The sequence below is a fragment of the Erpetoichthys calabaricus genome, chromosome 12 (genome assembly GCF_900747795.2).
Source record: "Erpetoichthys calabaricus chromosome 12, fErpCal1.3, whole genome shotgun sequence".
Taxonomy (NCBI): Eukaryota; Metazoa; Chordata; class Cladistia; order Polypteriformes; family Polypteridae; genus Erpetoichthys; species Erpetoichthys calabaricus.
This window is the reverse complement of record NC_041405.2, coordinates 22,514,270-22,541,699: the sequence shown is the minus strand read 5'-3', so window position 1 is coordinate 22,541,699 and position 27,430 is coordinate 22,514,270. Positions and strand designations below refer to the sequence as shown.

Below are 27,430 nucleotides of genomic sequence, written 5' to 3'. Positions count from 1 at the left end.
TATTTTTCTACTGTATAGAGGATTTGTTCCGTGTATTGTATTGTATTGATCCCCTACTTTTTGACACCCACCCCTACCTGGAAAGGGGTCTCTCTTTGAACTGCCTTTCCCAAGGTTTCTTCCATTTTTTCCCTACAAAGGGTTTTTCCCTGGTCTTCTTAGAGAGTCAAGGCTGGGGGGCTGTCAAAGGGCGCAGGGCCAGTTAACGCCCATTGCAACACTTCTGGTGTCATTTTGGGCTTCACAAAAAATAAACTATATTGTATTGCATCATAATCCCTCCTAATCCACTAACAGATGTGTTTGGTGGGCTCACAGAGGGGCTTAAAGTGGAGAAGGACAAAAACTGGAATTGCCTTTACTTCACTATTGGCAAGTAGACTTATCTTGCTCATCTGGAAGAATCCTAACTCACCTCTTGTAAGTCTGTGGGTAACTGATGTTATATATATTATTTGAAATTGGAAAAAATCAAATTTGCACTTAGAGGAAGGATCTGTACAAATTTTTCAAAACCTGGCAGGATCTAATTAATAACATTTTAGATTAAGCATTTAAATTGAAGTGGATTCTCTCTCCTCTTTTCTATACTATTTATTTTTACTATTAAAGTTTTACTCTGTTGGTCTAGCTCTCTTTCTCATGGGGGTTGGGGTTGATTTTAATTAAACTTGACTTGCTTGTATGGAATGCTACTGGATTTTAATAAAAAAAATCAAAATGTTAAAAGAAATTTTGGTACCAAGCAGAAACTGTTAAGGGTGCAACAGAGCTCAGATGTGAGGTTTCTTATTTAGGGGTAATATACACGGCTAGGATTGAATTATTGGTAAGACCCAGTAACCAGAACCTGATCAGGCATCTAATTATACAGCCAAGGAGAGAGGCAACCCCTAATCAAGAATTCACAATACATGTTCGAATGTCAATTTTTATTAATTGCATTGCTTCCAACAACTCTTACTGTAAAGTTCCATCTCTTTGGGAACTGTTAGCTTTACTAGAGCAAGGGGAAAGGAGTAAAGTCTTGATTACGCTATCTTGAGAGGAATTTTCAAATTGATTCATCAGCATTTCAACAAGAGCAGGTGGCCACATCTGTAAGGCACTAACTTGGCCATTAATACTTCACCAATGCATACAAGTGCTTCACTTTTCAAGATGAAGACACACTGCCGTCCTTCTCACAGGACCTTGAATGAGATCATCTTGAAACCGCCATCCACGGCCAGGTGATTCAATGTTTGGTTGCCATAGCGATTGGGAAACTTGACGACGTGGTCATTGGTGAGTTTGATCTCAAAGGCATCATTTTGGTAAGTGATGTATACCTGCATGAAGACAGAAAACAGGTTTTTATTTTCACTCTGATCATTTCAACAGCAATGGAAAACTGCAGATTCGTGGAATGGGACAACCTGCTTCCCTCCAGCAAGAGTAACGGGTCCCTTTTCTTCCGCTTACAAGGAAGAAAGAAAGCCTTCTAGGACATCTTTGGTTTTTTCAGCAATGTTTTCACAAAGACACACATGTAGTGACAGATCTTTGCCACCAGAGGATGCCAGATACACACAGATGTTGTTCTGCGTACCATTAAGATGGAAAGTAAATTAGAATATGAGGAAGTATAAAAGAAGCCACTGCAACTTCATATGTGTTATACACATTTTGTAAAAATCAATCTAAAGTGAAATATTTGTGACACGCATTCATTTTCTTTACTCATACTCACCAACTCACTCGGCCCTGCTAAGCGAGAGGCACATTTCTTTTTTTCAGTGCAAGTGGTGGCATCACTTCTACTACTCGATGTGCAAAGATTCACTCACTTAAATGGAGAGGTCACCCATTTTGACATAAATTCATTAAGACCATATACAAAAACAGTACAACTCAAACCATTTTTATGCCCGTTGCTTACACAAACATGTACTTAAAATATAGGTAGAGCCCTTCCCCAAAAGGGAACCACCAACCCCAACCTTGCATATTTTAAACCCCCTTCATCCTTTCTAATCACTTCTAATGTAGGGGAAGACGGGGCAAGTTGTCTCAAGTTTTACTTAGTCAGCTGTGGATGGGTCAAATATAAAGTTATTGCCATGCAAAGGCCTGCATTGATTAGGTAAATTACCATTAAACAGATACAAAATGACAACCATTATCAACGGATACTTAGTATGTAATAAACTAATTTAAACCGGGACACTTAAGATGTGATAACATACCCCAGGGGCTTGTTGTCACGAATAGTTAAAGCTGTCATCAAGTAGGCCTTTAGAACATACAAACTACTACAGACTAACTCCGTTGCAACATCATGTTCCTGTAACAAAACAATTTTACAGTCATAGGCTGCTCACTGTTACAGGTCTAGTCCAGGCCTATGTTAGCACCATAACTGCACAGCAATCCATAATGAAACTTAAACTGCTTGCTGCTTCTGGCAGTTCCACCAACACGATTGGGGACAGGATGATATTAGTGGCGTCATGCTCCCATATTTCATCCTTTTCTGGGAAGATGAAAATGAAGTCTTGTTTTTACGGAATTTGACGCATGTGACATGTGACAGCATGCCCCAATAGAGGTCAGTACATTTCAGTTTTCAGCAGCACCAACGAAGTTCACGTAAACTAGAACATTGCACAATAAATTCAGGACTCAAAGATCTTCAAATCAGTGCTTGAAAATGTTACCTGTGTTGAAATACACGAAAAGATGCTTTTTCGTTGACAAAAATACGAGTTGTAATCTGTGATGTAACTAACAATCCTACTGTTTACCCGATTGTCTGCTACTCATCACTGTATTGTTTACACACTATCCAGTGACGTCCGCACACCATAGATATACAGTAATCCCTCGCTATATCGCGCTTCGACTTTCGCGGCTTCACTCTATCACGGATTTTATATGTAAGCATATTTAAATATATATTGCGGATTTTTCGCTGGTTCGTGGGTTTCAGTGGACAATGGGTCTTTTAATTTGTGGTACATGCTTCCTCAGTTGGCTTGCCCTGTTGATTTCATACAAGGGACGCTATTGGCAGATGGCTGAGAAGCTACCCAATCAGAGCACGTATTACGTATTAAATAAAACTCCTCAAATACAGGTGCTGGTCATAAAATTAGAATATCATGACAAAGTTGATTTATTTCAGTAATTCCATTCAAAAAGTGAAACTTGTATATTAGATTCATTCATTACACACAGACTGATGTTTAATCAAATGTTTATTTCTTTTAATTTTGATGATTATAACTGACAACTAATGAAAGTCCCAAATTCAGTATCTCGGAAAATTAGAATATCAATTAACACTAATGCAAAAAAAGGATTTTTAGAAATGTTGGCCAACTGAAAAGGTATGAACATGACTGATCAACTCACAAGTGAGTTAGAAAATGACAACAATATCAATAGTCATTGTCAATAGTCGACAAGAGGCACATATTTTTACAAGAAATTTAAATAAAATTAAAAAAAAAAAAAAAAATCAGGAGTGGTCTCTCCTAGACTTTCTGGTATGCTCAGATATGGGAATGGATATTTGAGGAGTAAACCAGAAGGATTATATTTTTATATTATGTACATTAAAGAACCATCAACAACAAATCAAAATCAATATATTGAACAATTATTATAAAAGTAAAGTTGAATAAAATTGGACTGTTGCATGAATAAAAAATAAAGTACCACTTCCGGTTAGCAGAAATAAGTCCAAACATTGATAGAAATCTACATTTTGTACCTCATACTTGTATGCAAAATTTGGTTGACTGAAGTGAAAGCATACTCAAGTTATCGTGTTTACACACACACACACACACACACACACGCACACGCACACGCACACGCACACGCATACACATACACTTCCAAAAATGGTACTTTTGGACTCGGGAGGTCCAAAATGTTGAGATTCATCAAAATCTCAACCTTTAATTTTTGGATGATTCTAATACTTTCTCTATGCTTCGTATACGAGAAAATTAGGGAGGTTTAAAACTTCGAGATTCAATATCTCAAAATGGAATTTCTGGACAATTTCAATACTTTCCCTATACTTCATATGCGAGAAAGTCAGGGAGGTCTAAAACAGTTAAAATCTCGACATCACATTTTTGGATGATTACAATACGTTCCCTATACTTCGTATACGAGAATGTAAAAAAATGATCCAAGCAACAGTTATAAAAACGTTTGTGTTGATTGCCCAAATATTTGAATGTTTTATAATAAACTGCTGCACTGAAGGAGCACCTTTAGCTTTGTTATAACTACATTCCTTAAATCCTGCTTTGATTAATTGAGAAATGTTTCGACAATTCTGTTATAAAATAGTCAACTTTTGAATCTTCATACATGGGTCCTTAGATAAAAGGCTAATGATCAGCTCAGAGAATTTGCTACGACAGAAGATGACCTCAATGAACACTTAAAGGTGTTCTTAGTGCTTAGTGTCTTAGAATTAAATCAACTGCACAGATGTAACAGCACCAGACCAGAAACACCCAACCCACCTTGGTCTCCTTGCCCAGTTCAAAAGGGAACTCACTGTCCCGGTGTTCTTCACCCCAGACTCCATCGGACATCGAGTTGCACACAATGGTCTGGGAGTCTCCATGCTCATTAAACCGTGGATTAAAGTGTAAGGAATATTCCTGGCTATCTTTTCCCAGATTGAAAGCAAAGCTGAAAGAAAAAAATAAGAAAACTTAAGTTTAAGACAATTTCATTTTCTCTAATCCATTCACCACATCTGTGTTCCCACGCCCTTTACACTGGGCCAATGGCTTATACTAGGGGTCTCAGAGAGCTACTTTTACAAAATGAAAATGGCCAAGAGCTACTCATGTTTTCTAACGTTTATTCTCATAGCTTATTTCAACCCAAACAAACTGAATAAGTTTGTTTTGCCTGAAAATTTACAAAATGTTGGTATCCACAACTCACATTTTGCATTAAAACATCACAAAAAATTTAGTTCACCTGCAAGTGCATTTTGTACGTCTGTATGCATTTTCTAGTGTATCTCACACTACTGAATTAAAACATGAATGCTGTCAGAACAAAACAATGCAATTCCAAATACACAGATAGGACTTATTTGTTTGTCATTTTGGCACACGTCACTGTGTCACTTTATTCACAGGTCCAGTCGCATGTGATTTGTGTTTTTTAGTGAGTCAGATGACTGGCACCGAGGTGTATGGTGGAGTGGAGCCACTGAGGTTCACTCTTATGGAGTCATTTCAATGTCCGTCTGTCAGTCTTGTTCTGAACTTTGATTTCATGACATTCATGTCAGACTCACAGAGGTATGGAGACCCAAACAAAGCAGACATTTTCAGAGCTGCTTGGTGAAGATTCTTATAGTTATCTGGCTCTACTAAGCTCCAGAAATGCTGGGACTTTACCTGCACATTATTTTGAAGGTTTACTAATATATAATATATAAGATCCAATGTCTGTATGTCTGTCTGCTTTAAACAAGAGAACTACTTAACGGATTTAGATTGGGTTTCTATAATTTGCTTGAACATTCCGGCTGATTTCGCAACTTCTCTCACTTCGCTACAGTGCATCCGGAAAGTATTCACAGCGCATCACTTTTTCCACATTTTGTTATGTTACAGCCTTATTCCAAAATGGATTAATTTTTTTCCTCAGAATTCTACACACAACACCCCATAATGACAACGTGAAAAAGTTTACTTGAGATTTTTGCAAATTTATTAAAAATAAAAAAAACTGAGAAAGCACATGTACATAAGTATTCACAGCCTTTGCCGTGAAGCTCAAAATTGAGCTCAGGTGCATCCTGTTTCCCCTGATCATCCTTGAGATGTTTCTGCAGCTTCATTGGAGTCCACCTGTGGTAAATTCAGTTGGTTGGACATGATTTGGAAAGGCACACACCTGTCTATATAAGGTCCCACAGTTGACAGTTCATGTCAGAGCACAAACCAAGCATGAAGTCAAAGGAATTGTCTGTAGACCTCCGAGACAGGATTGTCTCGAGGCGCAAATCTGGGGAAGGTTACAGAAAAATTTCTGCTGCTTTGAAGGTCCCAATGAGCACAGTGGCCTCCATCATCCATAAGTGGAAGAAGTTCGAAACCACCAGGACTCTTCCTAGAGCTGGTCCCAATGAGCACAGTGGCCTCCATCATCCATAAGTGGAAGAAGTTCGAAACCACCAGGACTCTTCCTAGAGCTGGCCGGCCATCTAAACTGAGCGATCGGGGGAGAAGGGCCTTAGTCAGGGAGGTGACCAAGAACCCGATGGTCACTCTGTCAGAGCTCCAGAGGTCCTCTGTGGAGAGAGGAGAACCTTCCAGAAGGACAACCGTCTCTGCAGCAATCCACCAATCAGGCCTGTATGGTAGAGTGGCCAGACGGAAGCCACTCCTTAGTAAAAGGCACATGGCAGCCTGCCTGGAGTTTGCCAAAAGGCACCTAAAGGACTCTCAGACCATGGGAAAGAAAATTCTCTGGTCTGATGAGACAAAGATTGAACTCTTTGGTGTGAATGCCAGGCGTCACTTTGGAGGAAACCTGGCACCATCCCTACAGTGAAGTATGGTGGTGGCAGCATTATGCTGTGGGGATGTTTTTCAGCGGCAGGAACTGGGAGACTAGTCAGGATAAAGGAAAAGATGACTGCAGCAATGTACAGACACATCCTGGATGAAAACCTGCTCCAGAGCACTCTTGACCTCAGACTGGGGCGACGGTTCATCTTTCAGCAGGACAACGACCCTAAGCACACAGCCAAGATATCAAAGGAGTGGCTTCAGGACAACTCTGTGAATGTCCTTGAGTGGCCCAGCCAGAGCCCAGACTTGAATCTGATTGAACATCTCTGGAGAGATCTTAAAATGGCTGTGCACCGACGCTTCCCATCCAACCTGATGGAGCTTGAGAGGTGCTGCAAAGAGGAATGGGCGAAACTGGCCAAGGGTAGGTGTGCCAAGCTTGTGGCATCATATTCAAGAAGACTTGAGGCTGTAATTGCTGCCAAAGGTGCATCGACAAAGTATTGAGCAAAGGCTGTGAATACTTATGTACATGGGATTTCTCAATTTTTTTATTTTTAATAAATCTGCAAAAACCTCAAGTAAACTTTTTTTCACGTTGTCATTATGGGGTGTTATGTGTAGAATTCTGAGGAAAAAAATGTATTTAATCCATTTTGGAATAAGGCTGTAACATAACAAAATGTGGAAAAAGTGATGCGCTGTGAATACTTTCCGGATTGTATTGTAATGTATCATATTTCGCTTGCGGTACCAATTTATTTGCACAAATCCATGAAACACGCAGTGGGCCTTTGGTGGAGGACAGTCGGGGCTCTCCTCACTCACCCGCCACCTTTGGGGCATGTACTTCAACTCCACTTAGCTAGTTAATGAGGGAACAATTGAATTCAACTTTGTTCGATATTTAAAATAAATTGTTACTTAGGTCTTGAGTTTGAATCCGGGAATTCTCTTAAGTGTATGCCACATTGAAAAGAGATTGCAATTCAGATAATGGATCGGGATATGATTTTTTGGAAAGATCGCCCCACCCCTAATTTGACTAATCAAGTTTTCAAATTTATGTAGGATTCACTAGCCCTTTGTTGAGCTACTTGGAAAGGGGTTGCGAGCTACTTGGAGACCCCTGGCTTATACAAAAGAAGTTAGGGACAAATATCCCATCCCTGAGAACTTGTTGACATACTTTACGTTGTTTCTAGGTTAATTGTCCTCATTTTCCATATGTGCCTGTAACAGTCAAAATCGAGAGAAACTATAATCGACTTCTTCATCTCAATGCTGCCCTACTATGAAACCGCTCTATAATGTCTCACTATATAAATAAGACACATTAAAACATCAAACTGTAATGCTCAAAGTTGCTAGTTTAATCCCCAGCACCGGCCCACTAGTTTAAACAAACAAGTGAACTCGTGTGCTAGTGTCACAAATAGCGGATTTGAGATTTGGCCATTGCTTTGGATAAATGTGCTGAAATGAGAGTCAAATGTAACATTTTAAAAAACTCTGCAAGTGCATTTTGGTAGTGTCCTGTAATCCGACTGCTTGAACGTATAACTCTTGTCAGATTTTAGATTACAGAGTGTTTGTCAGCACCTTCTCTTTGCAATCTTAGTGGCAGTTTGAGGCCGAAGGACATCAGGATTTACATTACACTCTAATGCTCATAACATATTTAGGGAGCACAAATTCAGTTACAAGTTACTTAGACATACAGAACCCTGATGTTTATTTTTTGACCTTGAATGTGTTCTTATCTGTAATTATACAAGAAATTTGTCGATTCTCTGCAAATAAAAGCAGTACTAAAGTCTTGATGATATTAGTACGACATAAGCCCTGTACAATAGGCCACTTAGACCTGTACAAAATTTAACATCGGTTTCTTTGAATGCAATTGGTATTTTCTTGCCACATGTGAAAGAAATGCTGCCAGAGGGTGCTCCTGCCCCACAGCCCTGAAATAAATGCCAAGTGAGTTTTGAAAGTGATTGGATTCACTTCAGAAGACACGATTCATGGTTGAAATGGGGCAAGAGGTACTGTCCAGATAGCCGACAGCCAGTATTAAATCGATACTGGACCTAGCCTTAGGCTCAAAAGCCTCAAAACACAAGGCAATGTTTTCAGAATCGGTTTTGCTTCTATGTCTTCAGTCTTCAAAACTGCCAGGAGCCAAAATGGAAAAAGTCAAATCTCTCCAAATGAAGGCCTAGCAGCAGGAAATCAGACTGAAATACATCTAACATAAGGAGGTTCTCTAAAAAAAAAATTACACAAAGAATGCGAGTGGTCAGCCAGGCCGCACATGTATGAGACATGGCCTGTGAAAGGAGAGGCAGTCATGGTAGTGCAGCGAACGGAGAGGAGGATGCCAAACTGGTTGGCGGGTGTGTCACTGAGAGCACAGAACGAGTTGTGAAATTTAGTTTGTTCGATGCTGAAGATCTTGCAGGAGAAATGACCTTGCAAGTTAGCAGAACCCAGCCCAAAGGAAGGCTGAAGAAAACCTTGAAGGAGGTAGTAAGTGCCAACCATGAAAGACACACAGAATAAACATGCCTGGAGATGATGAATTCATGGTACAAGCTTACCCAGGTTAAATGGGAATAGCAGCCTGTAAACACACGACAGCAATGATGAGGATGATGATGATTATGGATGACTAGCTGTGTGTGGTCTTTGGGACAAAAACAACCCAAAGACTCCCTAGCATTTTTACTACAGTTATATGAAAAAGTTTGGGAACCCCTCTCAGCCTGCATAATAATTGACTCTACTTTCAACAATAAAGATAACAGTGGTATGTATGTCTTTCATTTCCTAGTAACATCTGAGTACTGGGGTGTTTTCCGAACAAAGATTTTTAGTGAAGCAGTATTTAGTTTTATGACATTAAATCAAATCTGAAAAACTGGCTGGGCAAAAATTTGGGTCTCCTTGTAATTTTGCTGATTTGAATGCCTGTCACTGCTCAATGCTGATTACTTGCAACACCAAATTGGTTGGATGAGCTCGCTAAGCCTTGAACTTCATAGACAGATGTGTCCAATCGTGAGCTATAAAGGTATTTAAGGTGGTCAATTGCAAGTTGTCCTTCCCTTTGACTCTCCTCTAAAGAGTGACAGCATAGGATCCACAAAGCAACTCTCAAAAGATCTGAAACCAGATTGTTGAGTCTCATGGTTTAGGGGAAGGCTACAAAAAAAAAAAAAAAAAAACCTCTCATGTTTAAACTGTCAGTTTCAACTGTAAGGAATGGAATCAGGAGATGGAAGGCTACAGGCACAGTTGCTGTTAAACCCAGCAGGTCTGGCAGGCCATAGAAAAATAAAGGAGTGGCATATGAGCAGGATTGTGAGAATGATTACAGACAACCCACAGATCACCTCCAAAGACCTGCAAGAACATCTTGCTGCAGATGGTGTATCTGTACATCGTTCTACAATTCAGCGCAATTTGCACAAAGAACATCTGTATGGCAGGGTGATGAGAAAGAAGCCCTTTCTGCGCTCACGCCACAAACAGAGTCGCTTGTTGTATGCCAATGCTCATTTAGACAAGCCAGATTCATTTTGGAAAAAAGTGCTTTGGACTGATGAGACAAAAATTGAGTTATTTGGTGAGAACAAAAAGTACTTTGCTTGGCGGAAGAAGAACACCACATTCCAAGATAAACACCTGCTACCTACTGTCAAATTTGGTGGAGGTTGCATCATGCTGTGGGACTGTGTGGCTAGTTCAGAGACTGAGGCTCTTGTTAAAGTCGAGGGTCGGATGAATTCAACCCAATAGCAACAAATTCTTCAGGATAATGTTCAAGCATCAATCACGAAGTTGCGCAGGGGTTGGATATTCCAAAAACACAATGACCCAAAACACAGTTCGAAATCTACAAAGGCATTCATGCAGAGGGAGAAGTACAATGTTCTGGAATGGCCGTCAGTCCCCTGACTTGAATATCATCGAAAATCTATGGGATGATTTGAAGCAGGCTGTCCATGCTCGGCAGCCATCAAATTCAACTGGAGAGATTTTGTATGAAGAATGGTCAACAATACCTCCATCCAGAATCCAGACACTCATCCAAGGCTATAGGAGGTGTCTAGAGGCTGTTAGATTTGCAAAAGGAGGCTCAACTAAGTATTGATGTCATATCCCTGTTGGGGTACCCAAATTTATGCACCTGTCTAATTTTGTTATGATGCATATTGCATATTTTCTGTTAATTCAATAAACTTAATGTCACTGCTGAAATACTGGACCCACCTTGTGCTCGCTGCCCCACTGGCAATACCATATCTTAGCCGTATCGCTGGTATACAAGTCCTATTAGTCTTTGTCTCGAGAAGATACCTCTAGATAGACAATGTTTTTAGTGAAAACCTCAAGCCTCGCTCTCCATTGCCGAGGTGTTTCACTTGCACGTTGCTGAGCTGAGGCGTTTGCTTCCTTTCGACATCTGTGTGAGTTGTGTCACACTGTCGTTGTGCGGCACCATTTGCTGCACATTGGTCTTTCGTAGTGAGGTGCATGCAAGCGCCATCTAGTGGCTGTGGTTGAGCTGACCAGAGCGACTACTCCATACACACACACACAGACACACGTACACACACACAGATATTAATCAAAGCACAAAAATTTGCAACAGTATCATAAGGCTATGGGTTTTTATTGGGGGGGGAGATGGGGAAGAAGCTCACCTGCAAGTCTCCTCAGCAACAGTTCCTTTAATCTTCATTACTTGACCAGGCTTGAAAGCCATATTCTGAATCAGTACGTTCTGATAAATGATAGAGAAGAAAAAAAAAATTATGAATGAGATGCCCAATAAAAATACAAACGTGTATTGCCTTTCTACTAACCTTGGATCAAGCCAATCCTGGTTCACTTTTCATATCCACTACTTATCTTCTCCCACCAAAAGGTATTTGGAAACAACCAAGACCTATGAATGCTTTCAAAATGGCCATGCTGACATCACAGTCACCTAGTGGTTTGAACCAGTGTCACCACGTATATGATGTGTGTTGGTCCTCAGATGCAGTGCAAACATATCATTTATGCTACTTAGAAAGTGATTCAGGAAAAGTAAAACATATACAGTTAAAGAAGCTGGAAGGAATGGGCATCGTGCGCCATGTTAAACTGAGGTTAAAAAAAAAAAAAAAAAAAAAAAAAAAACAGCTTGGCACTGCCATCTGTTCCCTTCATGTCACCAAAGAGGTGAGCATGAAATCATCTACTGCTCACGTTTTATGTAAATAATTAACAAGTAACACTAACTTTAGCATTCTTGTTTGAAAGAAAACCCCTGTGGCAGCTGCTCTCCTGTTGCTGGCTTGCTGTGTGCATGAAAAGGGGCAGGATTGTTCTTGGCTTTGTGTAAATTCAGTCAGACCTACCAGATGGCACCGTCTGCACATCCAGAAGCGAGCAAAGCACTAATAATCCATACATATAAATAGAAATTAAACTGGGGGATAACTTGTAGTCTATGTTCTAATTTTGGGAACTCCTAGTAATATTTTTTTTTCCATCATCTCATCTCATGTCATGTCCCAAAATTACTTTTGCTGGAGAGGGTTGTGGTGGCAGCAGGCCAAGCAGGTCAGCCTAGAGTCCCCTGTCCCCCAGCTACAGCGCTCTTTTTTTGGCTTTCCATTATCTGTAACCAAAATGGCAAACTGCAATTACAACATGAAAACTGAAGCACAATCCCAATGCCCCTTCCTCCATCCCCACATCATACCCAAAAAAAACACGAAGAACTAAGTTTACCAGCAGTAGTGCTAGGCCCCAATTACTAACCAATCTAGGACATAACTCAGTCTTTAATTACTCAATTTATGGTGAGCAGGTCCAGAAACCCAAATGAAGAATGGGCACCTCGGCTAGTATTTATATCTATCTCTATATCGATCTATAATCCAACATGTGTCTGGGTCTCTGTCTCTGTCTGTCACGAGAGAACTACTTAATGGATTTAGATCGGGTTTTTTTCTATAATTTACTTGAACATTCTGGTTGATTTTGCAACTTCTCTCATTGCGCTAAGTATCATAGTTCGCTTGCAGTGCCGATTTATTTGCACAAATCCGAGAGAGATGCAGCGGGCCGTGGGGAGGGGGGCCCTCCTCACTCACGCACCAGCATCGGGGCATATCTTACCTCCGCTTAGCTAATGAACGAGAGAACAACTAATTTAGATTGGGCTTTTTTCTAGAATTTACTTGAACATTCTGGTTGATTTTGTGACTTCTCTCATTGTGCTAAGGATTGTAGTTTGCTTGCAGGAGCGATATATACTTGCTAATCCGAGAGAGGCTGTGGGCCGAGGGAAGGGGGAAGCATGACATCAGGAGTGGGGAGCCAGGCAGGGCCCTCCTCACTGTCCTGTTTCACTATGACATGGGCAGAGCTGCGGGGGACTGCTAGTATACAAATAAAATAAATTAAAAAATGGGGAATGGAACACCTTTCTAGACAGGAGTCACGATTGTAGAGATGTTTATGGTGTTTAATGGACATAACACTGTAGGGTTAGGAAAAGTCTAGGGGGAATTCCTATATAGATCCTCAAATCCAGGTGAAATCAAAATTTTTAAAACAGACAAGGCTGAATTTCATCAAATGCACTATGAGTGGGAGACGCAGGGCGTCAATATCAGATGTCCCGTATACTGACTGGGCAAGCTGGTTCAGTAAAGGGTTGGGCGACACATTAATGGTAAACCGATGATTCCACAATCAATTAGGGCTGATGAGGAGAAATCCCAGTGGAATTTCTGAATCTTTACTACCGCTCTGTCTAGCCACACAAGACATGGATGAAAACCACAGCCAGCATTAATAAATCTGGAAAAGATCAACGCTGGGGAAAGTCAAAAGATATCAGTGCCAAGTAATGCAGTAAAAATCACATTTTCCTATACGAGTGGGTGCAAATGGGACAGTGCTGCTACAGTTCAAATTCTTTCTCGAGAAATAAAAGCTGGAGAGAGAGAGAGAGAGAGAGAGAGAGAGAGAGAGAATGACAAATCCAGCAACCTGGCAGCTAATGCGGCTCCGTGGCAGCTCACTTCAACTGGAGGCCATTTGCCTTAAATGGAAACCGTGTGCTCTGGCTCTATGCCCAGTCCTTAAATTCTTAAAGAAATATTACAGCGCTCTACACATCACTGGTGTTTCTATTTGCCGTTTTGTTCTCATGTATGCAGCCTGACTTTGTTCCTGGACATGGGATCTTGCCAAGGCTGCCTGTGGCCAGTTGGGGGTGGAGGAATTAATAACCTGTTGCCAATTGTGAGCATGTGACTGTGATAGTAACTTCTAGAAAGTAACAGATCTGGCCTCCTCCATGATGCCATCTTCCACTCCCTCAGCCCATGTCCAGCACACACACACACACACACACACACACAGGGAGCATGAGATCGAGAAGAGAAGGCCATGAACTGGCACTCCTTATCTAAAAGTTGCTGCGAACAGTCTTCTTCAGTTGGCAGTTTCACATGCTGGTATGCTGGTACCCGTCTAGGACTAACATACCAGCTTGCTCTTAGCTCACTCCTTGACTAAGTTGCCTGGGTGGGTGTATGGGCATTAAATGGAGGTACTGTAACAAAATAAATGCTGAAACACCATTTATTATCACCCCAAATGGGGACATGAAGCTGGAAGGAAGGAATAAAATATGTGGTCACACATTAAAATTAAATGGATCATTGAATAAACCACAGCTGCTTCTTTTGGCCCAGCTGGTAAAAATATTTAATCTGTAATTGCTTAAGTGGAATTAAGTGGCACATTAAAAAAAATAAAAATAAAAATCATTCCCACATCCTCTCCTGTTTTCTTTTCAATTACATGGTATGGCAAGACGCGATGTCAGGGACACTCATTTAACAATGGCTAAGAGCAGCCATTAAGATTACAGGATATTCCAGGGTTTAATTCTGGAGTAAAGCTTGGGGGTACTTTCTAGAAACAAGGGACATCTTGGAAAAAAAAAAAAAAAGATCAAAAGAGAAGAGAAGACGACTTGTATATAAAAAAAAAAGTGTTTAATATAAGTCATTTTCTTATCTGCACTGCTAAAGATTGCATATTTGCATCTGCTCTTGAATTTACAGATTTTAATTAAAACTGTTAATATAAATACTTCCAAACACAAAAGAAAAGAATAGTTTGATGTCTATACACTGTAAATGTGTACAGACAAAATACATTCATTATATTATAAGTTCTCGGAAGACATTTAAAAGACCCGCGAGACAAAAGAGATTGGCCACGGAACGTCTCGCTGGAACCGTAAACATGAGACTTGGTTCCAAGAGATTGTCCCAGGGCCGTCTCGTGGGGACGTGGAACATGAGATTCTTGCAAGACACGCCCTACTTTCAAACAATATCAAATAAGTGCACGGCCATCAAAACACTCAGTCGTGTAAAGGCACATAGCACACACCGATCCTGTGCTCTCGGCACATATAAAGCGTACAAGGACAATACATTCTAGATGAAACATCAATGACTACGCAAAGAAGAAAGCAGCATGGAGAAAAAAGAGACCCAAAAGGGTTGGAAAGAAAAAAAGGCAGATAAGAGATTATGAAAGCAGTGGAATTCAAAAGGCTCAAACAAATGATGGTGCGATTCACATGCAGAGAAAGGTACAGAATATGAAAGCAGTAAAATTCAAAAGTATTGTAGCATCCCAGCCAGGTTGAATCCTTCTTTTGTTTTAAGTGACTGTTAGGTCCGATTGAGGGAGCACGAAGTACAGCACGGAAGACTGATAGAGGGGTATTGATTGATGTGGTAAGGGGGGGGCGAGACCTGGGGGAGGAGGGGTTGGAGAGGGTGCCAGAAAGTTGTGTTTGGGGTTACAAAGTCGGTGATTGTTCAAGTAAAACTTTTGTGACACTTTATTACATCAGTCGCTACAGTATCAAAAAGATAGTAAAGTTCGCATTACCACAAAAAAAAAAAAAAAAAAAAAAAAAAAGGTAATCAATCAGAACCAGGTGTAATTGAAAAAACAGCCAGACAAATCGAGGTCAGAAATAAAAGGCAAAGAGTGGAAAACAAAGTCTTTTCGCCTTCGTATCAGTAAATGCACAAAACGTGGATTTATACAATAATGGACCATACGCTATGAGAATCTGTGGTCCTGCAACAGTTAATGCAATGACAATTTTAATTTCAAAGAATACACAATTCGGTCAGGTGTATATTTATGATCATGGAGAAGCGATGTAAATTTTAACAGGTGACAAGAAAGGTAATGTATATATTCCGCGAATAGCAGACACCAAAGGAGATTGTGATATGCCATTCGTATTAAATGTTTACAGTTTACCGTGAGAATAGCTTTTGCTATGACAATCAATACATCACAGGGATAAACATTAGAAAAATTCGGATTATTTATTAGGGAAACAGAAACAATATTCACTCATGGGCAGTTATACGTTGCGTTGTCACAATGTGTCTCCAAAAATGGAATCAAAATTCAATGCAATCTTGAAGAAAAGGTAATTCCAAATATTTTTAACGAAGCTTTAAAGTAAATAATGAAATTGAAAGATTCCAAAGTAAAAAAAAAAAAAAAAAAGCTTTTAAAATTGTATATCCGATTAACCAAACACAGGGGTTGGCGAGCGAAGCCCCCTAGTGTATGTATTATACAATATCTTAATACATAATTCGCCTGCCTCCTCACTCACGTCTGTCCGAAGCTGAATGCGCAGTCGCCTTCTGCGCAGCTACCCGAAACACCTTACGAGACTGACATCCAACCCCAACATCACGGTAGGCGGTGGATTTACGGCCGCAAAAATTCAAAGAGAAAGGCGACTTTGATTAAAGCTCTAGAGGCCTGAAAGGCGATTTCGACTACAGCTCGAGGCCTAATTACGCATTCTGATTCATATTATATTATATATATATAAAAAATAATAATATATATTATATAATAATAATAAAATATATATAATCCTAAGCCTAAAAGTGCAACGATTTTATGCGACGTTTTCTTGTCACGCTTTAAAATCGGGCTTATTTTAAAACCTATGTTTGGTATCATTCTTTTTCAGAATTTATCGAACTTTAATGTGATGTTGTTAGATTCAGATTATCATTCTGTTTTTAAATTCTAAACTAAAAAATATCAAGAACTTATCTCCCAAGAGACAAAACTTTGTGACAAGAGATTTTACCACGCCTGGGGAAATAAAAGACAAAAAGAGTAGGACAACTGCTGTACAGGCTTTTAAATGTTCAAAGCGCCGCATGAGATTCAGATCACATGGCACGGCAGCAGCAGCTGATCGAGCAAAGAGGAGGTAAAGGGGGGTTTAAGAGGGGGTTTCGGAGAAGCCACCGTGTACCCATGGGATGTGTTCAGCCCCCCTCTTCACCATGCTAGTGGCAGAGACACGAAGTGGCTGGAGTGTAGCACAGACCGGGGGAGTTGGTGAGCTAAGTGAGCAGGGGGCGAACCCCCTAGTGTATAATACTAATTTACTAATTTATATTTTACACATAAAAATGCAGATTCTATCAGGTGTTGTGGCAGTAGTATTAATATGATAAGACTAAAAAAGGGGTAGCCAGTTGCACAATACACACAGGAGCCATGCAGTTCTGAGCTATAATCTAATGATGTAAAAGTCTCATGACACATCTCTTAACTTTGTGTCTGTTAGGAAGAAGCCATGTATACTGCCGAGTCTCTCCTTTGTTTTCTGCCCTGCTATACAAGCCTTAGCCATATAAGATGACAACATTCCATTTACATAACACTTGTCTTACTACTCAAACCGCTTCATGTAGACCACCAATGTGCAGCATCCACCTGAATGATGCAATGGCAGCCAGTGCACTCACACGGTAGCTATTAGGTGGTGAAAGGATGAGAAAAACAAATTATCCAGTTAGGGAAAGGAGATGATTAAAGGGCCAGAATGGCCAGGTCATGGACAATTTAGCCTGGACATCGGGAAACACCCTACACTTTACAAAGGAGGCCCATAATGAGAAGTCAAGCTAGATGACACCTACTATTGGCTAACTAAAAAGATTACAATATGCAAGCTTTGGAGGCAACATAGGCCCTTTCTTCATTTTGCTTGACTTCTCATTACATCCATAATGGCTAACACAGTACAACACCCTAGTACTAATGGAGGCCCAGAAATCATTTATGACCACAAAGTCAGGACCTCACTTTTACGTTTCATTAGAAGGATGGTGTTATTTTTCCAGCACAGTGTCCCCGTAACTGCACTATGACACCGATATCCACACACAGACCATAGGTGAAGCGCATCCTGCTGGCATCACCAACACCTCTTCCAGCAGCAACCCAAGCTTTTCCTAAATGGCCTCTTTCAAATTCTGGACCGGTCTAAACAAGCTTAGCTTTGGGTGCCACTAATCCAGGAGTTTTTGTAAATAAATACATGGTGTGACGAGGATGGACAGAATTAGAAATGAGGACATTAGAGGGTCAGCTCAAATTGGATGGTTGTGAGACAAAGTCAGAGAGGCGAGATTGTGTTGGTTTGGACATGTGCAGAGGAGAGATGCTGGGTATATTGGGAGAAGGATGCTAAAGATAGAGCTGCCAGGGAAGAGAAAAAGAGGAAGGCCTCAGTGAAAGTTTATGGATGTGGTGAGAGAGGACATGCAGGTGACGGGTGTGACAGAGCAAGATGCAGAGGACAGAAAGATATGGAAGAAGATCATCTGCTGTGGCAACCCCTAAAAGGAGCAGCCGAAAGAAGAAGATGATGAATAAATAAAACTGAAAATAAGTGCTTCAAAAAAATGTATATGCTTACCTCTTTACACTTTAACAGAACATTTCCTGTGAATAGCTTGCAGCCTCTGTGGTGAAGCCTAGCTATAATGCACAATTAATAGACGTATTTATTTAACAAACTTCTTGATCTTGCTCCACTAGCATCTCATTTCCTGGCTGGCTCATCAAGCCACAGCATTAATTAGCTTGCCTGTTAATTAGGAAATACACTACAGCATTATAAAGCATTTTCAAGTTCAGGCCTGGGGTCCCATGTGGCTCCAGGCTTTTGTCCCACCCAATCTCTGCTTTATTAGGCCCCTACCCTACCTTAAGGAAGCTGTTATTTCAGAGTTTCTGGTTTTTGGTATTAATACAAAAAAATTTTTTTTTGTTTAATGAAAAGTAGCAATATGTATTTATACATGTTACATGGAAATAATTAGGTGCATTTTTTTTTTGTTTTGGTGGTGCTGGGGTGTCACCCGCTGCACTCAGTCCCAATCCAGGTGGTTTGTCGTGTGGTGGGTGCATCTCCATCTCTCTCTCTCTCTCTCTCAAATTTTTATCATCCTGTGATGCACAGTTTTCTTGCAGCTGGCATCACTCTTGAACCCGGACATCCATAGTTATAAACAGAGGACGGGCAATGAGGCCACAGAACAGCAAGGGTTGTGCAAAAATGCGCAGTGCTTTTATTGCCACACCATGTTCAAATCAGAAATAAAGTGCAGTGCAATCTTCTTAATAAACAATCCAGAATAAGAAGCAATGATCAAGTGGAGGTTACAATGCAATTGAATGCATATTTCTGAAATAAGTTAAAAACAGTTAGGGTCCAAATAAAAAAAGTTATGAGCCTTGGTGTGCTTCTAAAACCAACATCCCTCCTGCTCAGCGAGAGGAGACACCCTCCAGTAAGTGCAGTCAACATTTTATGTTGGTCGTGTCCCCCTGACATCTGCAAGGACCCCACGAGTCCCGTCTCCTTCTCCCACTGTGCTCTGTGGGGAACACCCTAGGGCAGTTCGATAGTCCTGCTCAGCAATGTATAGGTATACTATATTAATTATATTATTATTTATAAATAATATACAGTAAGAAAATTAAGAGGTAATATACTGTAGTTATTTAGGTGTAATATAGTTACTGTGCATATAGTGTTTTGGTATGCATTGCGATAGATAGATAGATACTAAGGAATGAATAGTCAATTTCAACCAATTGAATAACAGTAACATTTACTTCTATATGCGAGAGTAAAAATGGCCAAACAGGACTACAAAAGAAAGTAAAAATTAAAAAACAGTTACTGTATTAACACAATCACATTATTACATGGAGCAATTTTAGACAGGTCAGTTCTTTTTTGACTTTTCTCTGTAGAATTAGGCCATAAAAAGTTCAGTTTGTACTTCTGACACAACCAGCGGTGCAGCTACAAATGACAAACAAGTCCTCACCAAGATGTCTCCTGTATTAAGAGACTGGCAACCTTGCTGGGTTTCCATCAACGTTTTTTCTTATCCATCTGAGAATTTGCACTGTACCTGAAAGGTGCTGGTGGGAAGCTAACTAATTCTTTGTGTGGCATATGTCTGCATCAACAATTAAGTCCCTTTCTGAATTTGCTTTACTGAGGCGTCTACCAATAAAAAGAACGTGTGGAGTCAGCATGTCTCAGTGGCCAAGTACCTAATGAGGAATCAGGGTATGGGGGAACGGAGAGAAAATGTCTGCCTGTGGGTGAGAAGTCAGAAGCAAACAATTGAATGTCTCGGGAGGTGCATGTGAGAAGAGAAACAGACGACAGACAAATAGAATGAGAAATAGATATGAAATGCACTATATAGAATAGATAGACTTGAAAGGCACCCTTTAATAGATTGGATGGGTGGAAAATTTACCAGATAGATGGACAGATCAACAGATAGATAGGAAAGGCGCCACATAAAAGAAATACTTCAGTATTAAAGGGCACTATATAGGACAAATAATATGAAAGGCACCCTATAATAGGACGACCAGACAGACAGACAGACTATATTAAATAGATATCAAAGGCATCCTGTAATAGATTGAGTTTCCTAATTTTCTGTGTATCCATTCTAAAAGAGAAAGTGGACCATATAAAAGAGATACTTAGATATCTTACATAACATCTTTCATATCGAATAAAAAATGCATTTGATAGATATTAATTTTAGTGTAGTAGGCTAGATAGGCAGATATTAGTGTATAGTAGGCAGGATTATATAGATAGATAATTTGTCTTCAGAAATAACATGATGAGACTGCTGCAATTGTTGGGTAAAAACACAGAAATATTCTAGGTGATGGTTTAACAAATTAGCCAAGGTCATATACAGAAAAGACTTGAAAGTTGTAAATACACAATTTCCATATTAAGGGTAACAGCAGAACATAAATTTTGAGAAGGACAAAAATGTAGTGGACTGAGACTTTTATATATTGTACGTATGCAATGAGAAGTACAATGACACCTTCTTTGGCTAACTGATCAAATTACAATATGCCAGTTTCTAAGGTCGCTAAGGTTCCCATCTTCAGGCAACTGCAAGCTAAGTCCCCTTCTTTGCTGCCTCAAAAGATTGGACAGTGTATTGTAATCTGTTCAGCTAGCCAATAAAAAGTGTCATTTTGCTCGACTCCTCATTGCCTCCATTAAAGCTAACACAGTGCAGCACCCTACTTTTACTGTAGGTATGTAAGCTAAAGAACCAATCAGAGTAAATGTCAGATGGTATGTAAGTATCAATGGAGCACTACTCTGTAAACTCCGTTGTCAATTGAATATTCGCCTGTGTCTTTGCTCTGGGAACATCCCTTAACTCTTCTGCTCAGGGCATGATCCCTTAGCAGACTGCTGTGATGGGACGCTCCCTCTTCATGACGGGAAATTAAAGACGCATCAACAAGCTTCCTCCTGTTTGATTTCTGACTCAGAGAATCTAGGGGAACACATTTCTTCTACAACATACATACACGTGTGTGTGTGTGTGTGCGCACACAAGTGTGCCCTATGATGCATTGGCACTACTTCCATGGTCCTTTGGCTCTGGAAATTTGATTTAATGGACAGCATTTTAATAAAAAGAAAGCAGATGGATGGGTGAATACATAATATGACAAATGCAACTTAAAAATGGAATCTTGTATCTGAGGCAGCTATAACTACTGTAGGACTAAGTTTTTCCAATTCTGTGCTTTCCATTTTTAGGGAGAGCAATTATGTCAGGGTTTATGAATTGGCAGTAGTTCTTGAACAGCTGCATTCATCTCGTATTTCATACACTTTTGATAGCTCACTAGAGGTTTTGGATCATTCCTCAGTTAAGTAGCAGAGGTGTTTGTGCAAAGAAACTTTGATGAAATACTGTACAAGAAAAGATACATATTGTAAGAGTAGACGTCCATAAACCATTCAATGATTTATTATCATGCACAAACCAGCTGCCTGAACTTTAAGAATGAATACGGGTCAAATAAAATGTAAAGATTTGAGTGCATCCATTCATTCAGATGCTGGTAGTAGTCAGGCCTCTTTCACACACACCATGTTATTTATTATCAATGTAGCATCTTTTATAGATAGCACTAGTAAAAGTCATCTTACAAAGAAAGTATTACAGAGAAATAAACTGGCAATCAACTCTTTGATCTAAAAAAAGAAAATAAATTTAATTATCAAGGTTGTACATCAAAAAGGCATAATTAAGGTAATGGAAAAAATCATGTGCTGCTGCTTGAAACTGTAAATGCTGCAGAGATGAGACAACAGTAAAGTCATAATCTGAATTTTGAAAGTAAAGCCGCAAATTTAAATATTGAAGGAAAAAAAAAAACAAAACACAAAGTCTTGCAGTACTCAAAGAAAATTGAATGCAGCTGGTAGGAAATCTCTGGTAATACAAACAAATTGGACATGCACACCCACTCAAAATTACAGGACTCGGCAGAGGAGATGCACAAGTCCTGACCGCCCAGTGTACACGTACAGTGTTACACAGAACTGCAAGGCTAAAAGAAATCTATATGATAGAAAATAACTTCCAGACCTACTAGATCAGAAACTTCAGCTTTCTGAGAGAAAAAAAAATATGTAATTTTGATTTTGATATACGGTGTTAATCCCAGAGGGGTGATTTTCGTTTCACACAACCTTTGTAATGAAATTATTAAATCATGGTAGTGAAAAAATTAAAACAAAGCACAATCCAATCTGGATAAAACCAATCAAACCCACACAGCTCTAGAAGCCATAAAAACTGAATCTGCAATGAGAGTTATATAAAATAGAACTGGACATAAAAAGGTTCAGCACCTCTTTTTTATTTATTTAAAAAAAGTCTTTCCATTATTCTGCTGCTTGTCCACTACCAGCACACACTAGACATAGCAGCAGCACAGGAAAAACAAAGTATGCAATTTGAACCGTTATTTATTTATTTTACCATTAATTGTCATAGGGAGCCACAGTAAAAATTAGGTTTAAGGGAGGAACTAAGGCTAAATAAAATGTTATTTATAATAATAAATAAATGTCATTATGTATTATTATTAATTATTTTTTATTATTGTTAATAATACAGTATAATAATTTGCTATAATAGCAACAATACAGTATAATAATTTGATACAATAGCAACAATAATAATATTTATTTTATTATAAATAAAACATTTGTGTAACATTATGAAAATCATTTAATTTAGGGTCACAGGGGGCTGAAACCTAGTATTTTGGCAACATCTGGAAGCAAGAACTAACCCTGGAGCACCAGCCCTGCACACATGAGCACGCACATACACGCACACAATTACAAATGCGTGCATGCACACACAGGGTCAATTTGGAATCACCAAGTATCCTCACACATGAGTATAGTATTTAACAATTCCTATTTTTCCTGTAGGGTGACTATCAATGTATTAGTTATTTGGGTGCCCTACACAGGACTTTGCTTTTGTATTTATTTTAGACAGCTGTATTTGGGGGATTTACTGCACATGTCAAAATTACTTTGTTGCGGACAGTTCTTCCTATAACATTTCTTGAAGATTCAAAAAGGCAGTTTACACAATGCAAGTGGATATATTATAATGTAATATTCTCCATTCACCTTAATTATAAGGAAGATTCCGTCCTTCAAACATAATCCTCCATCACTACATAGGCCAGGTTTTCAAGTTTTCATCAACTTTTTTTTCTGAACCTGTTTAGTTCAGTGCAAAGTTATGAGGAGGCAATGCTTATACCGGCAGTGATGGGCTCAAGGCAGAACAAAAACTAGTCTATTAGTGGGCCTGTACTATAAAGCCATTGTTTGTAAATTTAGTTGATTTTTTTAAATAATATTTTAAAAAAATATTAAAAATTATCTACAATGTGTTACTAATATTTTGGAAGCATAAAAACTATCTACATGAAAAATCTTCTGGAACAAAACATTACATTCTCAAACACATTAAACCCATTTCAGGTTTGGTGTGACCACTGGCAATGCTAGCACCATTATGCGCCAGTCCACCTGCAGAGCCCACTCACTCCATGCCAATTTGGAAACATCGATTAACTGGACCTGCAAAAATCTGGGGATACGGATGGATAACCGAAATGCTGGGAGAAAACCTACGCAGGCAAGTGGGAAACATACAAGCAGCATACAGAGAACGACTAGGCATTGGGTTGGGACTCCAGAAGATGATTCAGTGAGGCAGAAGCCATTCTAGCATTAAAAATACCAAAAATTAAAGCTGGCACTGCTTCTGTGACTTAATAAATGTGAATCTAAGGAAAAAGAAACAGAGGTTTTGGCAATTTTATTTAACAAAAGCACAACTCAAAGCCAAATGGTCTGTTTTTAATTTTCTTTTTAGCACTTCTGTCAGACTTTGATTTTTGTAATGTGGTTTTAATTATTATTTTTTTTAAATTCCAAATGTTCTCTAGGAAATATCTGCATGACTTTTGCAGGCCTACATCACTCTGGAGTTCACCTGCTTGTGACACTTAAGGGCATGCATATTTGTTTGGTTAGTTGCTATTGAAAACTTCCTGTAAAGTGATATCAAGCATAGGTCGCCCTATTCAAATGTGTAAATAAAGCAGAAGTTCTGTGGAAGTGCATGACTAATAGTGCCCTTTTTCAAAAGAGTGAAACTGCATGAAGAGGCACATCAGCAGCAAGACCAGATTTCAGTCAGCAAATAAAAATAACTTGAGCAAGATGGCCTAAAGTGTGGGCTGAATGGAACAGGCATTGGGTCATCACAGCAGCAGAGCCCCTTCACTGCAGCTTATAGAGAGTTGTGACTTTACACATGCATGTCAAGAGATATGGTAAAGCATTTGACTGTTATTTTGATCAAAATGTGTCTTTTTTTTTTTTACTTATCAGCTATAAACAAAGTAGGTGAAAATGATCTTAATCAAACCTGTTAGTTCAGGTTTTAAAAAGTCAACCAAAACAAAAAGTGCATGCCAAGGTGATGCCTGGCATTCGCATTTCGTGCAAGAGGTGGGCCAGGAAGATTGGCTGAGGACTACCGTGACTCCTTGAAACTGACAAATGCCTAGGATTACATGTAAAATATTGTTGTGCAGCACATTTATAAGACGCCAGCTGTTGTCTCGAACAAGCTGTAGACTGATGCTGAGGTGCCTCGCTACAATACTTCAGGGACGTGAAAAATGTTTCTGTGTTAAACACGCCAACAAGTCGTTAACGAATCACTGAGGCAGGTGATCACATAGGTGCTGTAGATGCTGGTCAAGCTATGAAGTTTCACCGAGTTAAATTAACCAAATTCTCCCTTTTAAAAAACAGTAAAATCGACCTTGCAAGGTTTTTTTTTTTATTTAAATCTGTATGCATATGTAATATGCAATAAAAAGCCATACTGAAATTATACACATTCCCATAACCTAATGCCTATTGAGTACCTAAAATAGACAAGGATGCGTGCTACTCTTACACACACAAAAAAAGAAAGTAAATCATGTTCTTTATTTTATTATTACGACTTCTTTCCACCCAAGATACTGCTGACTCGCTTTTAATGTATCAGGGTCGAATGAAATCGACCACGACAGAACAAAATGACCACAAAATATTAGCGACAGCTTCCAAAAGTAATAACGATCACTTTTTCATAACGGTTTCATATTAATCGCAAACAAATAGTTTTATACTCACTGAAGTCATTGCCAGCAGTTGCGCAGACTCTTTCTCCTTTTTTTTTTCCACTGAAGGTCTCAAGTGAAAGGGAGCAGCTGCTCTTTCAGCTGCATTTAAGACTGGGCTTGTAGAACGCTGATTCGTTAGGAAATAGTGACGGGCAGCAGCTTTAACCAATCAGATGGAGGCAACGCCCGTCGCTCTGCTATTTAGCGGTTCTGTGTTACAGCTTTCTTTTTAATGCCGGTTTTCTATATCTTTACAGAATAGCATCTTATTTTTTGACGTAAAAATCTCACATCAAATTGTCTGAATTGTCTAAAAAATATGACTTGTAGTTTATATTTTGTTTTATATGGTAAGTTTTTCTAAATATTTTAAATCTGTGTAAAGACGCATTTGAAAAAAGTTACTGTTAAGAATGTTAACGCTGATAACGAGACTCCAATAGCCTGGCAATTGAATGTACTCTTTAGAATAATAACAGAAGTTTTATTTTCTTTTGACACCTTACTATCAGTATTTATTTATTATTTATTTATGAGAAGAAGAATTATATGTTGTGTATCTGAGTGAGCAGTGCTGTCGCCTTGTCTTGTCCTTTCCTGTCCTCCGCCCTTGGTTATTGATTAGGCTTTAGTCCTCCGCGACAGAATTAAGTTATTTGGAGAATGTTATGTAAATTTCAAGATGCACTTTTCAAATATTTTGAAAAAAGAAACGTTGCATATTGAAAAAATGGTCACATTTTATAGCATTTTTATTCATTTTAAAATCAAGGCATTGCCATGATAAATGCTCACGTATGTCAAGAAAAAATGGGTGTGTACGAGAGCTAAAGCGACAGCCACGTGCCTAAAAGGCACATAAGGCTCACAATTAGGCAGCAGTCAGCTATTCACGTTCATTACTACTGCAGTCAGCTTTCAGGTCTTTAAATATGGTGCAGTGTATAGAAAGAGTGTTCAGGTTCTAGCTGGAGTGTAAAACAAAATCAATGCCACTGCTGCTGATACAGCATACGCAGGACAGGCTTGAGGAATCTTTTTAAAATCTCACTGATTTAAAGTTTAAACTCAGCCAGTGAAGGCGTCCTGTCTGTTTTGAAAATTGTGTTTATGAGTGTAACTTCTGAGGACCGATCAAGAAAGAAAGGTCGTGACACCCAAGTAGAAGACTTAACAGTGGATTCAGAAAGTAGGCAGAGGCCCCGCACATTTAATTATTTTTTATCACATCAAGCAACACTCAATACCCCAGAATGACAAAGCAAAAACAGGATTTTATAATTTGTTACAAATGTATTAAAAATAAAAAAGTGAAATATAGTGACATAAGTGTTCAGATCCTTTACTCAGTACTTAGTTGAAGCACCTCTGGCAGCAATAATAAGAGTCTGGAGTCACCTTAGGTGTGACGCAAGAAGCTTTGTACACTTGGATTTTGGGATTTTCTGCATTCTGTTTGTAGATCCTCTCAAGTTCTGTCAGGCTGGATGGAGACCATTGGTGCACAACTAATTTCAGGTCTCTCAAGACATCTTCAGTTGAGTTCAAGTCCATGCTCTAGCAGGGTAACATTCCCAGAATTGTCCTGAAGCCAATCCTTTTATTGCTTTCACTTTGTGTGTGCAGTCATTGTCCTATTGGAAGGTGAACCTTTGGCCCAGTCTGAGGTCCAGACCAGTCAAGAGAAGGTTTTCATTAAGGAAATTTCTGTACTTTGCTCTGCTCAGCTTTGCCTCAATGTTGTCTAGTCTTCCAGTCCCCATCGCTGAAAAACAACCCCACAGCATGGATGCTGACACCACTACTGTATGCTTCACTGAATGGAATGGCATCATGCAGATGATAAGCAGTGCCTGGTT

The 27,430-nt window shown here is 39.3% G+C and overlaps 1 protein-coding gene across 1 annotated transcript; it reads right to left on the bottom strand.

Annotated features, from left to right (window-relative positions):
* Positions 1-917: 917 nt before the first annotated feature.
* On the bottom strand, positions 918-25,715 carry LOC114661961 (galectin-1-like). The gene is made up of 4 exons (XM_028815231.2): positions 25,582-25,715; positions 11,258-11,337; positions 4,530-4,701; positions 918-1,331 (listed from the first exon to the last, which is right to left on the bottom strand). Exons 1-4 carry the CDS (start codon positions 25,588-25,590, stop codon positions 1,185-1,187), a joined length of 408 nt encoding a protein of 135 aa, XP_028671064.1. The 5' UTR covers positions 25,591-25,715; the 3' UTR covers positions 918-1,184.
* Positions 25,716-27,430: the final 1,715 nt, after the last annotated feature.

Excerpts from the sequence above, each read along its gene's own strand:
- LOC114661961 (XM_028815231.2), bottom strand. Across the intron at positions 4,702-11,257 it reads GTTGCTGAGGAGACTTGCAG|CTTTGCTTTCAATCTGGGAA; the intron begins GTGAGCTTCTTC and ends TTTTTCTTTCAG. Across the intron at positions 1,332-4,529 it reads AACTGGGCAAGGAGACCAAG|GTATACATCACTTACCAAAA; the intron begins GTGGGTTGGGTG and ends GTCTTCATGCAG.